Raw genomic sequence first — 19,817 nt, forward strand, 5'->3', positions numbered from 1 at the left:
GGACAGGTGAACTTTTCCTTTCTTTGTTCATTTAGGTACTCTAACTGGGATTTACTGCAGTGCCTAAGGTACTCGGGCATATTGCTGTGCAAACAAAGAAGTTAAAACAGTGTAGTCATGGCCTGGGACCAGGATTTGTAGGTACCACTTAAGTTAAAACCCAAGCTCTAAATACTAGCATTCATTATTTTGTATCTTATCTGTTATTTCTTTTATTTTTTGTCTGTAAACTTGTTCACAGCTCTTTGTCAGTGGGAACATCAATAAGGCTGACGAGGAATGAAAAAGATGCAAACAAACACCACTGTGTCCACCTGAAGTAAATAAAGCACTGCTGTGTTTTAGTGTGAAAGAGCCTCTGGTAGGTTTAATGGCCTTTCATCAGAACAACAATCAGAATAGTCCCAAGAAGACCATTTCTAGACTGTTCCCAGGGAGCACATCCTCATTTAAACTTCTGTGGCTAAAAATCTTCATGATATTCTCTTTCAGAGAATATTTTATATAATCATATACTTTACTTGCAGCAAAGCTTTTGTCCAAACAGCTGTGTGCTCTTATACCTTTTATGCCTGATAGTAATAACTGATGATATTAAATAATCTCTCTTGTGATCCTGTTTCTGCATGTTCCTTTGACCCAGGCCAGGATACCGTGTTTTATATCTTGATGCTTATTGAAAGCATTATGATAGCAGGCTGGTTGTCAAAGACATGTCATTGCTTGATCATGATTTCACTAGTTTATCCTATAGCAAACCTACATCATAGAAATGATTTAAAAGATATTATTTTATTGTATTGTAATAAAATTCTCACCAAGAGGAAAAAGAAAAAGTGACTGTTTTTTGTCAAGTATTTAATTAGTATTTTCTAAGTACTAGCAAGTCTTTATCAGTTTGTAATAAGGTCAGCTACTCCAGTACAAGAAGGAACTTTTTTCTTTTCTGTTAGTGAAGATGACAGTTCTTTCTAACATTTTATAAACAACCAAGAAAATGTGCCATGTGGGTGCATGTTCCCTGCCAATGTGGGCCAGTGGTTAAAACGCTACAATGGATTATAACACCAGCCAATATTTGTGTCTCAGTCATGCAATGACAAACATGTCCCACTGGCTGTGGAAAGAAAAGTGGGAGAAAATACGTGTTAGAGCTGTGAAAAGGGACTGGAGAATAAATGAGGTTCTTATGCAAAGGCTTCACATCCTAGAAAGGTATAACAGGCTTGGCTCTGATTCTGCAAGTTTCCGCTCCCAGTGGGTACGTTTTACTCATGTCATCTGTGTAACCAGAGCTGGTGGGGAAGCTTGTGAGCATAAGGACTACTCTTTTATATGAAGCATGCATGGGTTAGGCTCAGCTTCTTCCCCAAACATAATCCATTAAAATCTAATAAATAATGAGCAGTCAGAAAAATGCAAACAAAAAAGTAATCTATCACAATCTACGGGACAAACCAGAACACTGCCCAGCACTGTTAACAAAGTAAGTAAATATACAAAAGCTAATTCAAGTAATCTGTTTAATGGGATTCCACTGCTTTTCCTCTGGTTCTCCTGTAACATAGTTTTTTAAAGACAGCTGCATAGATGGCAATTAATTGTATTTAAGGCTTTTATTTCTTTATAAAGTAATTCTTACAGTAACTTAAAGGGATTTCACCTTTCCCTAGTGTTGCAGGTAAAACAGTCTTGACTTGGGGAATTTTTACTTCATTTAATTTATTGCCAATTAACACAAACTTCTAATCTCTTAAAGTGAGAAGAAAAAAACCATAAACAAATAAACATTGAACTCTTTCTACCACCTATCCCAGATTCAAGCCAAACACCTCTCCCTTTCCTACTGTTAACATCCCTTGTCTCCACTACGGAGTTATGTTCAGTGATGGGTTTTTCCATCTCATTTAGAGCTATCTGGATCAGAAGTAGCTAGCACCCAGCATCTCCTGGCCCACTCTCATTCCTGTGGTCTGTGGCTACTGAAACCTGCCATATGTACCCAACACAGTACTCAGGTGTGAGCTAAGTGGGTGCTCATAGAGGAATTAACAGGGCACTCGTGTAAACCAGATGAGTGTTCATTAGTAAATTAAATGGGTGCTCATGCATGAACTGATTGGGTGGTCATGCATTAATTAATTGGGCACTTATGCAATAAAACAGTAAACCCTGCAATTTATGCTCAGTACATGAAATAAGAGCTTGAAGCAGATCCAAGAGCCTGATTCCAAATTTACATTCATTTATCAATTCTATGGGTCATATCTAATTACTAGAACAGTGTCAGATTTTGGTTGGAGAGGTGAACTGATGGTGTTTTAGGCCCTTTATGCCTGTAAATGGTCCAGAAAAGTCCATGATGAACCAGATAAGACTCCAGACAAAGTAGTGAGAAGGGAAATTTTCCCGTGATCCCTTTGAAGACATTATGGTTTTGTTTCAGTCTCCAGTGAATCAAAAGATCTGCTAAATCAGGAACCTCCTTCAAGACAGCAGCTGTGGGTCTTGAGTTCTAGTCTTGCTACTGATGGTAAGAAATGTGCTGCTTCTACACCATATCTATGAGCTGGCAGCTGTAATGCTTAGCCACATGCAAATAATTGTTAAAAATACTTATTAATTTTGGTAAGTCAAAGCAAGCATAAAAAGTAAAGCAGTGTCTAAAAGTCAGCTCATGATAACTGCCTTTTTTTCTCAGACTCCAAAAGCAGACAAAACCAGAGCCTATATGTCTGGGTTTTCTCATAGCCACTCATCTTGAGCTGCTGTTCTAAATCCTTATAAACCAGGAGGAAAGAAGGATTGAATTGAGTAACTGATGTCTATCAAATCCATTAGTTAATTACACCATCACTTAATATGTGATCCACGTTCAAAGGTGGTTTTAAATGTGTATCAAACTTACAAAATAGACGTTCTTAAATTTTATGTTCAGTCCAACACCTACTACAGACATTGACAGGAGCTAGAAATAGAAAGGTTTGTTTTAAAGTTTATACATTTCTGTACTTGCTAGGAATAAAAATAGAAGTCAAATTGCACAGTCCTGTTAGCTACCAAAATGTAATGTGCAAATAAAGTGCCCAAGAGACCTAATAAAATGCCATAAATGAACTACTGTAAAAAATATCAGACCACACCTATTCAGCAGGAGAAATTCAAATGTCTTACAAAGAAATGTATTCTCTTTCCTTTTTATGGAGTAGAACTGTTTTGAGGAAAGAAAGAATGAGCTTCAAAATATACAAAGAAACTGAATAATAAGTGAAAAGGGTTTCAAGATCAAGATGAATACAGAATGCTACTTAATTCCCCTATAGACTGGAACAGAATCAAGCAGTGACATTGCATCTACTTTCTAAAGATGTATAGGTTTTATATATTAACATTTTAATACCTAAGATTCACTTCTATGAACACTCACTTCCATAACCAGGGCTCTTCTAGAAATCAAAGCAAGCACAAGTTTGCTGCTTTCTACTCTAACACTACTATGTTAAGAATTAAGTGACATTGAAGTGGGGAAGAAAGCTGGAGATGTCATATGTATGTGTTTAGGTCTTTGTGTAAGCTCTACCTCTTAGATTAGCCAAAGCTGTCTGGAGTCAAACCCACTAAACAGTACTAGAAGGATCACTGAAGGAAGCTTGTGACAGAACAAATCCAAACTTGATTAAACATGACAAGTCAACTGTTGACAGACAAATCAAATACATAATTACAAAACATACAGTATATGCTTCTTGTGTGTGCTCACAGAGACAAGCAGAAGCTCTCACAAAATTGTAAGATTATTTGGTTATGAAAAAGATACAGAACATATATGATACAAGACCAATCAGACAGGCTTCTTCATCCCATGATCTCAGGTGCTGATCCTTAAGGAAAAGGAACCTCTATTCATCCTTTAGTTGAGGCTTTCAATGGTAACACCAAACTACACCAACCTCTCCTGGACAAAGGTACTTGCCTGTAATCAACCCATTTCATGCAGCCTTGTGATAGTAACATGCTATGGCTACTGCTTATTTAGCAAGGGCTGAGACAGAGATTGAAAGACAACTTAAATTGTTCTTATGCAAAAAAAAAATAATCTGGTATGAACCACACATTGCCTTGCAAATTGCCTTGGAAGAAGGGAGCAGGGGAACAACTTTTTGTCAAAATGTAAGCAAGGCAAAATTCCATCTTTCCTCATCTAAGCTATACTTATTTCTTGAGAGCTGTACTGATGGAGAAAAACTCTTCTCTCCATCCACAAAAATCCTAGAAGGCAGCTGGGCAGTCCTGGCAAAGATGAAATATTCTGCTAAAATAGCTACACAAAAAGGTAACAAGGGCTAAAGTGGCCTAGACAGCTTAGCATTGCTATCTGGAAAATAATTTGGCATCCAAGTCCCCAGCTGCATCCAAACAGAGAGAACACTGGCTGTTTGCTACATCAAACATGGCTCAGATTTTTTTCTCTCTTCAAACATAAATACTTCCAGGCTCTTCAATAGATTTGCTCAACTTTGGTTATATAAGCTTTTACATTATTGCTCCAAAAGGGAATATAGAAGTTTGTTTAAAAATTGTACATAAACTATAAATGGAGATTTTCTATTGCATAGTGCTCCTTTCTGGTAGCTAATGAGCAGCCTCATGTCAATTTGTCTTCCTTATTCCATACCTGGGGATCACAGTAATGTGATATTCACCAAGAGGAGGAGGTTTACCTGTATTCACCACAAAAGCAAAATAAAAATCAGGCTTAAAATGCACAGAAAGTAAGTGCAATAAAATTACTTACCATTACTAATACTTTTGTTCTTTAAAAAGACTTTATGTGTATGTGTCACATGGAACTGTGAACCCTAGAAAGGCTAATTAGTGAAAGACAACAGGTCTTAACAGCCCTGCAAGCACTCATTGTGTGGCTCTATTGGGAGTGCTCCTAGGAATCAAGTGGTGCCTATCTCCACTATGTTGCTGCTGGGACTTTTTTTGCATCAAGATAGTTACAGTAGTTCAGCTCTAGGATAAAAATGCCTCGTGTAGTAACAATGTGACTGCTTGCAGAGAAGGTTCACCCAAACTTGAAACTGTGGCAAGTTATTTTGTATATTAGTGTGGAACATTTTGATGGTGTTTTTCCAAGATGTAAAACTAAAGCAAGTCTTAAGTACTTCCATGGTGGGATGTGAAGTTTGGCTTTAGGGCATGATTAGCCAAGGGCAAGTGTTTTTCTTTTCAATATTATAGAGATGCTTCACATCCTTCCTAAAACCAGCTGGGGTGAAGTATCTCTGGTTTTGAATCTTTCTTTAGCGTGGAGCAGATTATTACTATTATTATTGATTTATGTCATGCCTGTCTGCTTCCAGCCTCAAAACACTTTACTGAGTTACAATATATATAGGAATCATTTCACGTCAGCCGCCACCACACTGTAGCCTTCTCTGGAGGGAAACTGAAGGGAGCCATTAGGATGGTGCCTGCAACATTAAACAACAATCCAGAGAGGAAGTAAAGAATACTCTGGCTCCTTAAAGCAATGGCTCAACAGAATGCAGTCACTGAGCTGCCATCCAGCTGGGACACCAAAGTCAATACCCATTCACCGTGTGTGGTTAAAATTAAATCTCCTAATGAAGTGAGATGGTTTTGGTGGTTAGGGAGCGAGTGCAAACTATTATTCTCCTGTATTATTATTTGTAAGTTATACAGCTAACAAGAGAAAAGATCATACACAGGAAAATAGCAGACCATTAGACAGTGTTCCAAGTCCAGTTTCTAAATGACATTTGGGCAAATAAAGCTTTGGAAAAAAATATGTTAGGAAAAGGATGACACGGGAAAAAAAGGAATTGGCAGTTTCTCACTGCATTTAGGGAACTATACTACACTGAACAGAAGTGCTATAAGTTTTTATCCCCTATAATTCAGGTCCAGAGAAAAGAACATGATTGCTTCTGTTAATGAGCAGATATTCCCTAAACACTGCTGCAAATGCTCCTGAATTTCAGTTTGCTTAGGAAAAGCTAAAATATTGAGGGGAAAAACCTCCAGCAAACTAACAGCTTAGTTTTGTCACTGAATGAGCAAAATGCTTGGATGGTCTTCTGGAGAGGTTTATATATCTAAATAAAAGATCCTCACACAATGTTATCAAGCACTCCTTTCAGGACTAGTAATTGCTAGCTGGTTCTAATCATTCTTGCAAGTGATCATTTGAAAGGTTCATTTTATGACCCCCCAAACTAGCACAAAGAATCTCACTCCATAATCTAATAAACAATTCTACAACCAGTCCTTAATTAATTCCTGAAAGTCACCAAAAGGAGCTATTAATGATCTTTCTTTTTATCTAACCATAAATATGCAAGTCTCCTGGGATAAAGGACTTAAAAAGAACAGTCTGACAAAACTAATTGTCAACTTGATAAAGCATAAAATGATCACCAGTGAGGGAAATCCAAAATATGACAGCAATGCTACCTAGTTTGATCAGAAAGTTATATCAGGTTGGAATACATGTCTCTGAATGTTGTGCTTACCAATATGAGGGCAGAACTGACATGGTGCTAAACAAACTCAACTCAATGGATACACAAGAGAAAAATACTACAGCTTTCAGGAAATCATTAAAAAGAAATTCTATTGAGGAATTTGCTTTTCTATGAAAATATCAGCAATTATAATTAGAGTGTTTTCAAGGTTGTTTAAAATACATATATTACAAAGAGCAGGATGATATTATCAAGAGAACTTAAGTGTTTTACGAGCCCAAATATCATTTTAGCAAGTAAATCAGGCTGTAGGAAGCCCTTAAATGAAATTGAGTTTCCTGGCAACCCAACCCATTGCTGAAAATTGGATTTAGGCTTTTAAAGGGCTTTGATGTGTTTGAAAATCACACTTCCTAAGGCACTGCACAGCTGATCAAGTGTAATGCAGTTTTATCTTTCTACCAAGGCGATCAGGAATGGAACAGTTTTGATGGCTTTAGTGATATCTGGGAGGTTGGGTTTTTTTCTTGCATTGTAAAATTACTTTCTGATGTGCACAGGCAGTGATGACAGGAATCTCTGACCAAAAGTAGGGGGAGGAAAGAAAGACTTTCATCTTTCCCAAAATAAACTCATGCAATCTTTTTGGTGCTTGTGCTTGATGCCATTTGGAGCCTGTGCACCAGCATGCCCCATCTTCAGAAGAGCTCCATGGGTTGTTGGGCTCTTGATGGGTGAGGCTTTCTGAACTCCTGCTGTTGAAGCAAGCCCTGTGACATCCACATGTGGAAATGTGAAATAGATTGCCTCACAACACAGCCATTATGGTTCTTGTTATGTGTAGGGAAATCCAATGTTCAAGCATCTCTCAGATGAGTTTTTAATAATTCAAAGAAACAAACATCACAGGAATCATTAAGAGAGACACAGTGGGAAATAACTAAGAGGGTTTTCAGGCTCCTCACTCCTTGACTCCCTTGAGCTCAGCAAAGAAGGCCTCAGATCTTCAGAACAGTGCTTTACAGTCCCTTGACCTGTAGAAGGACTCAGGCTCCCATAGGAAGATGAAAGCTGCAAATAGCTGCACTGAAGAACTCACTGTTCCAAACATTTTAGAAAACCTGGAGGTTCCTTTAAGTAGGAAATTCTAATATTTCTCATTTTTGTTCTAATCTTCAATGATTTTTTTTTAAAATGTTGGAATTTCTTGTGGAACAGAAATCCTGTTTTAAAACTATTTCAATTCAACAGTGCTATTCAGATGGAATAATTTTCCTATTTATTTCATTTTGCAACTAACTGGTGCCACCCCAAACGTATTACTCTTCCAAGAATGATGTGGCAGCCCTAGAATAGCTAATTAGTTGGGCTGTATGATGCTTCTGCCAAAAGTTTCAGCTTCCAGAGGCATTCCTTTAAGGAATGGTGGTGTGGGTTTGGCATTTACAAGGATACACATGGTTTCAGGAGCCCACAGGCACCAAAAGTTAGCTTGTGTTTTGTAACTGTTCATCTCAACCCAGTCATTGAGCTGATGTCCTGACCACAGTGAGTCAAGCAAACTTCTTCAAAGCACTCATGGAGAAAGCTTTTGGTTAATTTATTTTTCTTTTTCAATACAAATTTTGTCTTTGGGGAATCTTTTAAGAAAATTCCACTTCTACAGCTATTAACTGGGAAAATAATGAAATTCAAGCTTTTCCAGCACTGTAACATAATCTGTTGTACATAAATACCTTTGTCACTTAGCTCTCAAATTTTAGAACATCATCATGTTAATTAAAAGATGTCTAAATCCAGTACCTTTATACTTGGTCACCACAGCTGAGTTGACACTCAGAGGTTCTTGGAAGGTGACAGTGAGTGATGTACTGCTTGTTACCATGAGACAGACATTGGTTGGCGCCTCGGGGGCTCCTGGGAGAGAAGAGAAAACATCAGCTCTTCAGCACAACAAATCCTATTCAAACAATGTTTCTGAGTCTTCAAAGAACCCACTGAAAATCGCCCTGCAATTGTGAGCTTTGGGTTGTAGGTGTTTGTGTTCTCTGCCTTTTGAGCATTTTAATTAGTGCCCCTGCTAACAATATCCTGCAGACACCATTTGTTTCTATCATGGTTTTTGGCTCCTTTAAGTTAAAAATATCTTCCTGCATATATGTAACCCAATAAAACAGATTCATGCTAATTATGTCAATGAAAAGCCTCTATAAATCTCTTGGGGTGGGTAGGAGGAGAGAGAAAGGACAAAACCACAAAGAGCTAATTAAACCTTTATGGTTTCACTAAAAACTCAAATTTATCAAAAAACAGAAAACATTTTTACATTATTGTGATTCAGAAACTGCAAATACAACCAAAGTTTCAGTGTGGTAATTCCAAAATACAGTTATCAGTCAGAATTTTGTTTTTTAAGAGAAAAAAATCCTATTCCCCAGACTATCAGCCAGATTCAATTCAGAAATCAAACACAACATGGTTTGACTTACTGCTGGGATTGATTTAAAAAAACATCATTATATACTTCCACTACTGCTGTATTTCCTGTATTTAGCATATAATACAAGGAAAATGATATCTGTCTTGAAGAGCTGATCTTAGTATACAATAAATTAGAGAATTACTTGTTAGAACATTTATAAAAAGATGATTGTAAAAATGTTAGTAGAAGTGACTGTATTTAATTGAATAGGATACAACTAGAAGATCTGCATGGAAAACAATTCAGCCCCATTTACTCCTTCCCATGGGCCTAAATACACATTTACTTTGGGTACAGACTCAGTTGTACAACTGTTTAAGGTGAGTCTATCCGTGACTATGCTATGAAATGTTATACATGGATGCCAAAAACAAATTTTCACATTTTTTTTGTATGTAAAATGAAAATCCCTTGTTTGATTAAATGTTTAGAAATTTGTTCTTCTAAAACTGGATAACAATAAATTCCAAACAACAAATTAGAACATAAAAAAGGCCAATGTCCCCACCCCTCTTCCTCCCTATTCTATACTCTTTCCTAATTATCCTACTTTAAATTCTGAGCACATTAAATGAGATCCAGGAGCAAATGTGAAGAGAAATATGTAGAACAGAACCATTAGACACTGAATCAAGAGTTTGGAGATTTCATCTTGCCAATTTTATGCAGCCCACTGCTAAAGTTGTGTGCTTGTTGCTCTCAAATAATGTGGTCCTTTATTGTTCTAATATCAGTTCATTCTTGGAAAGGCCACGTGGTTATGTGCCACAGTTTTCCCACACTAACATTCATCTGCTTCACAGCAGTGCTGTGAGTATCAGTTAGTGAGAACATCCTTGCTCAACCAAGGGCAGTGTTCTTGTCTTGATCTTTTCAACTACTTTCTTCTACTTACTAGCATGCTCGTAGCCTGCCTTCATGCGCTTGTATAGCCTGTATCTCCATTCCCATGCTTTCAGTTGCTTCTCTTTTTCAGTGTTGTCTGTACCAAGGCCTTCATTCATCACTTGTGCAGACAATTCAGTAACTCGCTGCTGTGCTTCCTGGACCAATGTACTCAGATGCACTGACCTGCTTTCCATGTTAACAACTACCAAGAAAAGGGAAAAGTAAGTAATTGCTTGGTGGATTTATGTGACAAATTTCTGGCCTTATGCATTCCTGTGTAACACATGTAGGGTCAAATCCTTGAACACTCTGCCTTCCAGTAGTTATCTTGTCATCAAGTGATTAGAGCATGCCAATTTATACCACTTAAAGTACATTAATCTGGCCACTTAAATGTAATTAATGACATGAATAAATAGAGCAAATTTTGTCTTCCAATTTTCTTCATATGGTTAAAAATGTCTTAATTAGATTGAAGTTGCATATATGTTTTAAATTGGTGGAGCATTAAAACCAAACTAAAACAATACAACTGGTTTCTATTCAACCCTTACTTTGCCATAATAACATAAGCCTTCACAGAAAAAAAAAGAAGGTTGTACTGGTTATAAACACATGCAATATGTACATTTCTACATGCAAAGAGATCTCTAATTGACAAATTTAAGAAGGAGAGTTTTGTGGGAAGAGTCGTGGCTAGTATAGAATGGATCTCTTTCCAGGTTTTCTTTCTGCTGCAGTTTTGCCCACATAATGTCTAATTTATCCTCTGAAAGACTGAGCAGACAGTGAGCAGCTTGACACGTGGAAGTTTTGTTTTTCTCCAGTGCTCAGAATAATTTTAATCTGACATTCAGCAGTTCAGATTGCCTACATGAACTATTGCATGCTATAGAAAGGTGAAAATGTAGACTGTATAGGTTACAAACTAAAACGGGTTTCATTTTGACCACCCTAAATCTGCCCATTGATTCTACAGTGAAATGTGGTGAATCAAACCTTATTTTCAGAAATGTTCTTAACCTGAAATGGTTCAAACTGTTTGCAGCTTAGCAAATTTGACTCACAGAGGTGGTTATTCTGAAAGAAACGCAGCCACTGATCTGATGTTCATTATACAGAAAGTAGTATCCAAGAGAAGGAATTCTGAAATCACAGAAAACTTTTTCTCTGGTGTTTGGTATTTTTGCAGAAGAGCTCTGATAGCCTTGATTTAAAGGGCCCCTATTTACCAAAAACACTGCTCCAGTACAAGCAGCTACTCTTAGCAGTGATGGGGAGTTGCTATGTGGGGACAGTGATGCTTTTGGTTTCCCTAAGGTTTCACAGAAACAGAATCAGAATCTTGCACAGGATGCACAGATCATTCACTTGCAGCAGACAGTTCTGAAAACATCAAGATGTATTATATAAAGGACCAAGACTCTGACAGGTTTTTGACATCAAAACACCACATGAGCAAAGGTGTCTGCACATATAAATGTGTTATTCCTAAACTGGAATCATAGGATTATGGGACAAATCATATTCAAAAGGCCCTTCTCTAGCCCAATCTCCTTGTTCAAAACTGGATCAGCTAAGAGGTCACAGTAAGTTACTGAGGGTGCTTCCCAGTCTAGTCTTGAAAACTTCCTAGGATGGAGGCTTTACAACAACTCCAAGCAACCTGTTCCACTGCTTTATTGTCCTATGGTGAAAAAGTGTTTATTTTATCCACTCTGAACCTCTCATTTTAACTTCTGCCCTCTGTCTCTCATAACAATATCACAATTGAAGCTTAGTGGAGTCTAAAAATAACCCTACATACTAATGTGAAAAGTGCCATGGGATCTTTAAAGCCGCAGGAGGAGAGCAAAGAATTACTCAACACCTCTGACATCTAAGAGGTTGTTTTTGAAGAATGTTTGTCTCTAAGACTTTGCTTTCAGAAGCTGGCTTGAAGCCATCCTTCTTGAAGTCTGATCATTCTTCATACGGACATCAGAGACATATGGCCGGGCTTACTGGAACCTGCTGGTATCCTCAGAGCTGCCTGTTTACTGGGAAGCTGAAGGTGATATGGTTTCCTGGATCCATGCCTACAATAAGCATCTAATAGCACAACAGGACTGAGGAAGGAGATTTTACGTGCCAGAACTTCAGGTGATTGAGAACTGGCATCGATTCAATCTCTCACTAAGGATCTGGCTCTGTTTGTTTAACCAAGATTCTGATCCACAATTGTCAGGTCTTGCAAATGTGTCCAATCAGCCAAGGGAAATTGCAATCTTATTTTTATTTGAGTTCACATGAACAAGCCAAGCAAACCATAAGTATATGATCCATAAGAGTAACTGAAAAGATAGCAGTGAACTTTTCCTCCTCTTCAACTAAATTAATATTTTAAATTCTGTACTCTCTGATCTTATGTTGTGTTTAAGAGATACTGGGTTCCTGTTAAGAGTTGTAGTCTGAGCTCCATGTGGCAGCAAAGATCATAGTTTTACTTTCTGTTCCCTTATCTGCTGTTATTCCTGTTCCATGCAGAAATCCAGGTGATACACATGTAAGCTATATGTCCTACAGATCCTCCTTGCTACAGCATTGGATTAGGGGCGGTAATGAGATTTCAGCTAGATCACTATGGCTACTATAGAGAAAGTGCAAGTGTGCATTTAGAACAGGGAATTCCTCTGCCTTGCAGTCTCCCAGATCTGTGCATTTGTCCTATACACTTCCAATGAGACTCTGAGATATTTGTTTCCTGTCCCAAAGTTGGGGTAAGTCAGAATTTAACCTTGAAAACCCCTCCCCTCTGACTCAATCTGGGGAAGTCTTGCTGAACTGCCCCATAAAGAAAAGAAAATGCTCCTCTTGGATGCTGGATTGTGTTCTTGTAGCCCTGAGATCATATAAACAGAATGGATTTCATTCTAACAGGGTTGGTTAGGTACAGAAAGCAAAGCAGAAGACTAGAGAAAATAGGAAGTGACTGCTATGAGTTCCATAAGAATGAAACCACATACAAAGATGCTGTGAACCTTTGTTTCGAGTGCTGAAAATAACTTTCTGCCTTTTGCTCTCAAGCAGCAACTGTAAACCTTTAAGGTAAAAAAATCCCAAACAAACAATCATTTGCTTTTTATTGAGAATGCTTCATCCATTATTTCAATCAGAAAAACTAAAAATCAAGATAAGTGAAGTGGAAATTTGGTGGATATATTTTGAAATGGAAATGAGGTGGTTATATATTCATATTCTCTGTGTTCCTAGGCATGTTTGCATTAATTACAGGAAATGAATACTAATTTATGATTGCCCCTGCTCGCCATCAGACTGCATTTATTTACAGATGAGGTCAATGAAAAATTAGTTTAGTCTTTTTTACTGCTGTTTAGAACACTCAAGACTGTGTTTTCCTCTAGATTTGTCATGGTTAATGAATGTTGCTTCAGCAGTCAATCATGTACTCTAAATGCTGTCACACTTTTTTTTAAAGCCTCAGTCATGAACCATGACAGAAAAATAAACAAATAAATATAAAACTAAAAAACTCTTTTCACTGAGCAGCTACACTATGCAAAAATCTCCAGGGAAGGTTAAAGGAGGCCAGAATAAATGATAATATAAGTGCTGTGGACATAGAAAAGCAATAAAGGTGTACCAACACTGAGGGTCTGGCAAAAAAACTCAACACACACACGCACATGCACACATACACTCCAGTGAAAAAACTGGCAATGTTAGTAGCCTCAAGGTGCAATTTCCTGGAGCACTGAGATTGACATGCCAGCACTAAATGTTGTTAATTTAACTAACTTCAAATTAATGGCAGAGTCTGCAGTGGCCGAACCCCTCAAACACAGTCTCATTATAGCCTTGCTGGGAATGTCCTAAATATAGGCATTGACAGTTTAAAACAAATTCGTATACATTGGTGTATTTTTAGACACAAGTAAGGCGTCAGAGTTTGTGTCATGGTATATGGTTGATTAATTGGGTTGGTAAGTCACTCTCCAATCCACAAATTGTGTATAAAAATGCCCATGAAGGAATACAAAGGAGTTTTATAACCGCAATATGTAGTTATAAGCAATATTGGTATTCCAGTAAAGTGAGGTCTGTTCTGTGTTTAGGTTTACTCTGGTTCTATAGAACTTTGAAATTCTCATTTAAGTGGGATTTTAGGCCATTGGAAGACTAGGAGTGAGGAGTCTGTGGGTAATGGAAATGATAGATTTCAACACAACCTGTCTCCTGAAGGCAGCACAGCCAAAATCAAAAGGATAATAAAAATAAACCAAAGTCTAGACAAGCCATCGTCCTTTCATTTTTGATGACAAACTCCATATTTCAGACCATGATCTTTGAATCACTCAGTTCCTGTTTCCATATTTTTAAAGATTTTTTTCCTCAGTATTGGTATTAACTCAGCTGCCCCAGTGTAAATCTCATTAGAAGCTCACCCTGATTCATCAGTTGGTGTATCTGACAGAGAACAAAGAAGACCAATGGAGCATGCATTCAGCAGATATTGCTGCAAATATCCTCCAGCACTGTAGAACTATTGCTGCTGTAATCAACTTTATGATAAAAACAATCCATTTTTAAGTGTTAAGCAATTAATTTCCCAAACAAGCAGCAAACCTAATCGCCTACAAGCAATTAAATTTGTGCTCTTTACTTACAATGTGGGCTTTCCTTTGCCCCAACGTGTAGAAGAGTCCTAGCAATAGGGATGTTGTTTGTCAAAATGGCAATATCCAGAGGAGTGAGTCCTTCACTGTTTGGTGTGTTCAGATCCAGTTCCTCCAGAGTATATTGATAAAGAAGAATCTGAACAGCATCCAGATCTTGCTGTTCTACAGCCTCGAACATAGCTTCATTGCACTGGAAATTCTGTGTAATAACAAAGACAGAAATTCAGCAAAGCTTTGCACTGTCAGCGTTTTAAAATGGAACTGAGGAAAAAAGTGTGTTTTATGAGGTTGTTATAACATATTGATCCTCCAGAGACAGTTTAGATTCAGCTAGAAACATGAAAATTGTTTGTAGCAAAATTGAGCTTGGTCTGCGCTTGTGTGCTTGAACTTGCTTCAGGTCTGGGGGAAAGTTCAAGTGAGATTCAAATCCATACAAACCAAGCCCATACTTATTGAGATATCTGTCCTATAATCAAACTGTGAGAGCAATATTACATGTTTTCAGTGTAAAACTGGATCAAAGGCTATGATTTTGGCAGTGTCTTGGATTACTGAGTTTTTCAAACTCAAAATTTTAAGGAGAAATCTACAAACTCAGATCATCAACATCCAAAACAAAGAGGTTATCCTGGAGAAAAAACCTTCACAGCTCCAGTGTGAGCTGGTAATAGGTGTTACGTTCATTCAAACCTTTCAATCATTTCTAGATGCTCATATTTTTGCATTTAACTTGTAACTAGAAACAGCTTTGAAATGTATAGTCTTTAAATAAAAAAGCAGAAGGGACTGACAAAATTGACTAGCCAGAGTGCATGCCCAGAAAGTGATGTATGTGAACAGCACAGTACACAGAGCAAAACACCAAGAACATGCATGGCACCAACTCTCAAGCAGGTGGAACCCATGAACCTTTTCCTTACCAATGTCAAGGAGATAATAGTAAAACACAAAGAAACTCATCATTTCTTAACTGAGTTGAAGAGAAGCAGGTGCAAGAGAGTAACATGGTCTGCAGGTTTCTGTTATGAGAACATCCTTCTGGTGCTTACAGTATTGAATTGAAACAGTCTTCTGTGATTAGAAATTGATTCAGCCACATCAAAACGTAAATGGCTTTTTAAAAATTGCTGTACATTTATAAATTAAAAGAGTTTCAATTTATTTAATTCACAGGATGATTCTGACATGTGAGTCAATATGCATTTAACAGCTGTATGTAACTGTACTATGGATTCAAATACACACATACACACTTTAACAGCAGATTTTACCTGCCTGAATGATTGGTGTAGAATTATTTTTAAACCCTTGACATAAATCAAGGTTTGTTTTGATTCAGATATCAAAATTCAGACCTGCCAATATGCTTTTGGAAATGCATCTTTGGATTTTTTCTTGCTATGTGAAATACCTAAAGGATTTGTGAAATCTGGGCTTCATGTTATTTGCTGAACAGAATCTAAGGACATACTTAAGTGAATTCCTCATAACTGCTCTTGCTAGCTAATCTGATGGCAAGAATGTTTCACCAAAAGGAAAAAAACCCAAATTTCTCTTTCTTCATTCATTAGAAACCAGATTGAAAAGGCTGCACTGATTTAAACAAAAACTAGAGCATGAATTTGATAATCTCCTTCATCCAACCTAAACAATTATGAAACCAAATGACAAATATCAGATTTTCCAAACGAACAATTCAGACACAAGCAACAGGCTGAAATATGTTGGCAAGCCTTGTAAAGAGTGTAAAAACATGGGAACTGTGATATGGCCTTGTTACCTGGGCATGCATACATCCCTCACATACATAGAAGTGTCTAGCTAACCATACTTTGTCTAGTACAGTCAAAAAATATCCTGGTGAGACAGCAAAATATCCACCACATGGATTTGGCCATGACCATGAATTGTCCCATTTGGAAGTCTGCATCCAGCCCAGCTCTCCAAGTCCAGAAAAACATTCTACACACCTGTCCAGCTTTCCCCAGCTATTTCCTTCCCACTCAGAAAACAGAAATATATTTAAAGATAATACAGTCTTCTCCAAAATAAGCTGATAACATTCTATGTGAAACACTTTCTACTATTGCAGCATTATTCAGACATCTGCAGCCCAGGGCTAAGGAATTCAAATAGGAGTAAGATGCAGCATTTTTAGACCCATGTGCTCAACCTTAGTCCAGCTGATATTATCACTTCTGATTTCTGCCTTTATTTAAGTTTACTGGGTAACTTCTACTCTGAAAAGACAAAACCATTGAATTCAGAGAGTAACTGAATCACATTTACAAGTGATCATGTAAAGGTTAGGAGTGGATTTTATGTTGCTTTTTCCTTGACTCAGTCCTGCAGCCTCTAATCATTAGCTAGACAGATGTGCTATGTGATTAATTTATTTAGGTGTTACTCTGATGCACAAATGTATATACTGAAAAGGACTACAGTATTGCTTTGCAGTAAGTAATAACCATGTTCCAGTAAGTGATTCAGTGCTGGAGTGTTTAGAAATGCAATCTTATGTAGCTTAATTAAAATGAAGTGCCCCTTTCAAGATATTTGCTCTAGGTTTGACTGAAAAAGTCCACTATGTGCTACTGGAGTTGGAAAAAACGTTAAAGCAGTTTCTGCAAAGACTTGTTTTGATAAACATGAGTTCAAGAATAAAGCTATTTTGAGACATTGCTATGTCTGCAGCAAGACAACAATTTACTGAATGGAAAGTGTTGCACAGCAAGAGAGAATGGAAAGAAAACTCTTCACTAGCCAAAGTTGAAAGAAAACAAATTCTAATAAATGTTGTTCACTTGTCTGGAGACATGATTTTAGTCATTGACTTAGCTCTGCAGCACAAAAACTCAGTGGTTAGAAAATACATCAGCTAGTAACTTGACCTGGAATAATTCCATCCCTCCACTGATGGTTTTCTTGCTATTTATGTCCAGGGAAAACTGTGAAAACAAAAGGCAGAATGGATAGAATGGGATCCAAAGCCTTTTCAGTTCAGTGGGAGTTTGTTCACTGAACGTTGAGGGCATCAGCTCAGACCCCAGACTGGTATCTAGAAGTATCCCTGCCCACTGCAGGCAGCAGTGACAAAAGCTACATCACTCCCATGGCAGTGTAGTGAGTTGGGGGAAACAAAGTTACCACAAGTAAATCTATATCCCATTAAACCATCTTCCACATCACAACATAAAATTGAGTCTACTAATCCTGATTACTGACTGAACAGACACTCCCACTGCCTAACAGATCCAGACTGAAAAGGGAGAAAAGTGAAAGTAATTAGCTGTGTGTATGGAAGATGACTTGAGCCTCAGAAGATGTACACTGCTCCTCAGTCTTTGGCCTATGCTCGTTTGCCATTTCTCTTCTCATTAGTTAAGTATGACAGAAGACCCCATATTTGAAGGAATATGTAATTTGAAGAGTAGATTTAGAGAAACACTGGTCAGAAAATACGCTAACAGACTGGCATTCATTCAGTCTACATGTCAGTCTGCTCTGGCATGGTCCCCAGCACTAGTTTATCCTCGTCGCTTACACTCGCTTAGTCACATACAAGTTTGCAATTGGAAAGAAAAGGGAAAAAAAGACAGTAACTAATAAATTCATCCAAAGAATCTTTTCCCACAATTCATACTTGGATGCCAAAATTCAAGTGACTCTTACAAACTGAAAGCATCTGGAAACCCACTGCCTCAAAAGCACAGCTCTTGGCTACCACGCAAAGACTGTTCTCCAGCTATCAAGCCCTGTTGAGTTTTAGACTTCTCCTTTTGTAAAATAAAGGTTATCAGCTCTGGCAGAGCTGAAAGGAAGAAGCCCTGATCCCTTGCTTCAGTCAGGTCATAGTCTTTCTTTGCAGGAGAACAACAGTCTCTCGACTTTCCAGTGCACTAGAGCTACATTTCAACTCATCTCTTCCCATGGGGCATAATTCAGAGAAGCTGAAGGGTGGAACTTCTATTGCATCTATTCTTCCTACTTATAGAAAAAAGGAATTTATTTTGTTTTAGCAATATCAACATCAGGTCAGTCTTCCTTCAGGAAATATTAAAGTTTCTGTTGTGCACTGAGCTTATACTGTGCTTTTATTTCAGAGATACAGTCAATTCTTCAAAATGTGAAAGGTAGCTTTCCTTTAGCCTTCAAGAAGGTCATTTGAAAACAGGGTCATAAAGGGTAAGTCCAGGAAGAACGTATAGAACTGGTCAGGGAACAAAGTGAGATGATGGAAAATGTAGATTAAAATCAAACCAATTAAGGAGATTAAGAGTAGATTGGAAATTTGATACATATCAGATAATTACCATTGAGCTCTTACGGAGACTGAGCCGGTCAGTTCGAGCTCTGAAGTACGCCTCGTCAAAGGATGTGTGACTCCCCTTCAGCTTCTCTGACAGGTTCCGGTACAGTCGCTTTGCAGCATTTGGAGAGGATGGCAAGCTGTTCTTTTTAGTCTGCAGGATGCTTAAGCTATGCATTTGCTGGGTCATTTTCAGCTAGTAGTTTCTAGAAGAAAAGCAACAGCTGATGAACAAGGTTTTGCTTCTCTGACATCATTGATCAGAACTGTATCACTGAAACACGCATTGCAAGATTTCTGTGGAAAAAAACCACTTTCATATACAGTTTTTGATCACTCAGAAGCATGTTTTTGGGTAATTTTTCCATGGTAAATTGCTTTTTATGGAATTAGTCCCATGGATATCTATGGGGAGGGAAAATTAAGTATGGAAAAATAAAATAGACCATTTCGGAACTATTTGCTAACTTGTATAAGGAGAAGGGTTTCATTTAATGAGGGAAATGGCCTTTTGGCAGAAAGAATTTTGGTAACACAAGTGTCAGAAAAAATGACACCCAAATGGAAATGTTACTATACAATTTAGATAACATGTGCATAATCTGTGTTTTGTGAGTAGTAATTTCTTAAAACAAACCCAAAGCAATTGAGATTTAACAATATAACATTACAGAACACAATGCAGGACTGATATTTTTAACTGGTCAAGTGAAGACTGACACAAGCACAGCTGGGGACAGATGTGCTTTATTTCCCACATTGCAACCGAGACTCCTAAAGCATTATGTTTTATCAAACAATAGCTGAAACAGATAAAACCTGTTTAGGCTTTGTTGTAGGCATAATGAGGCATTTTAAAATTACCTATGGCTCACTGCTGTCCAGATTATTGCAAACAAAGTCTTACACTCTATGTTTTACTGTTAAATAATCTGTGATTTTATCTGTTGCTGTTTATAGGT

The 19,817-nt window shown here is 37.6% G+C and overlaps 1 protein-coding gene across 1 annotated transcript in view; it reads right to left on the minus strand.

Annotated features, from left to right (window-relative positions):
* Positions 1–19,045, minus strand: part of ANKFN1 (ankyrin repeat and fibronectin type III domain containing 1) — a 53,610-nt gene extending 34,565 nt beyond the window's left edge. The window contains exons 1-4 of the mRNA XM_010206971.2: positions 18,860–19,045; positions 14,532–14,742; positions 9,872–10,066; positions 8,298–8,411 (exon numbers count right to left, since the gene is read on the minus strand). Coding sequence (XP_010205273.2) covers positions 8,298–8,411; positions 9,872–10,066; positions 14,532–14,742; positions 18,860–19,045 — 706 coding nt within the window. The remainder of the gene's footprint in view (positions 1–8,297; positions 8,412–9,871; positions 10,067–14,531; positions 14,743–18,859) is intronic.
* Positions 19,046–19,817: the final 772 nt, after the last annotated feature.

Source organism: Colius striatus, chromosome 18 (genome assembly GCF_028858725.1).
Source record: "Colius striatus isolate bColStr4 chromosome 18, bColStr4.1.hap1, whole genome shotgun sequence".
In the NCBI taxonomy this organism is placed as follows: domain Eukaryota; kingdom Metazoa; phylum Chordata; class Aves; order Coliiformes; family Coliidae; genus Colius; species Colius striatus.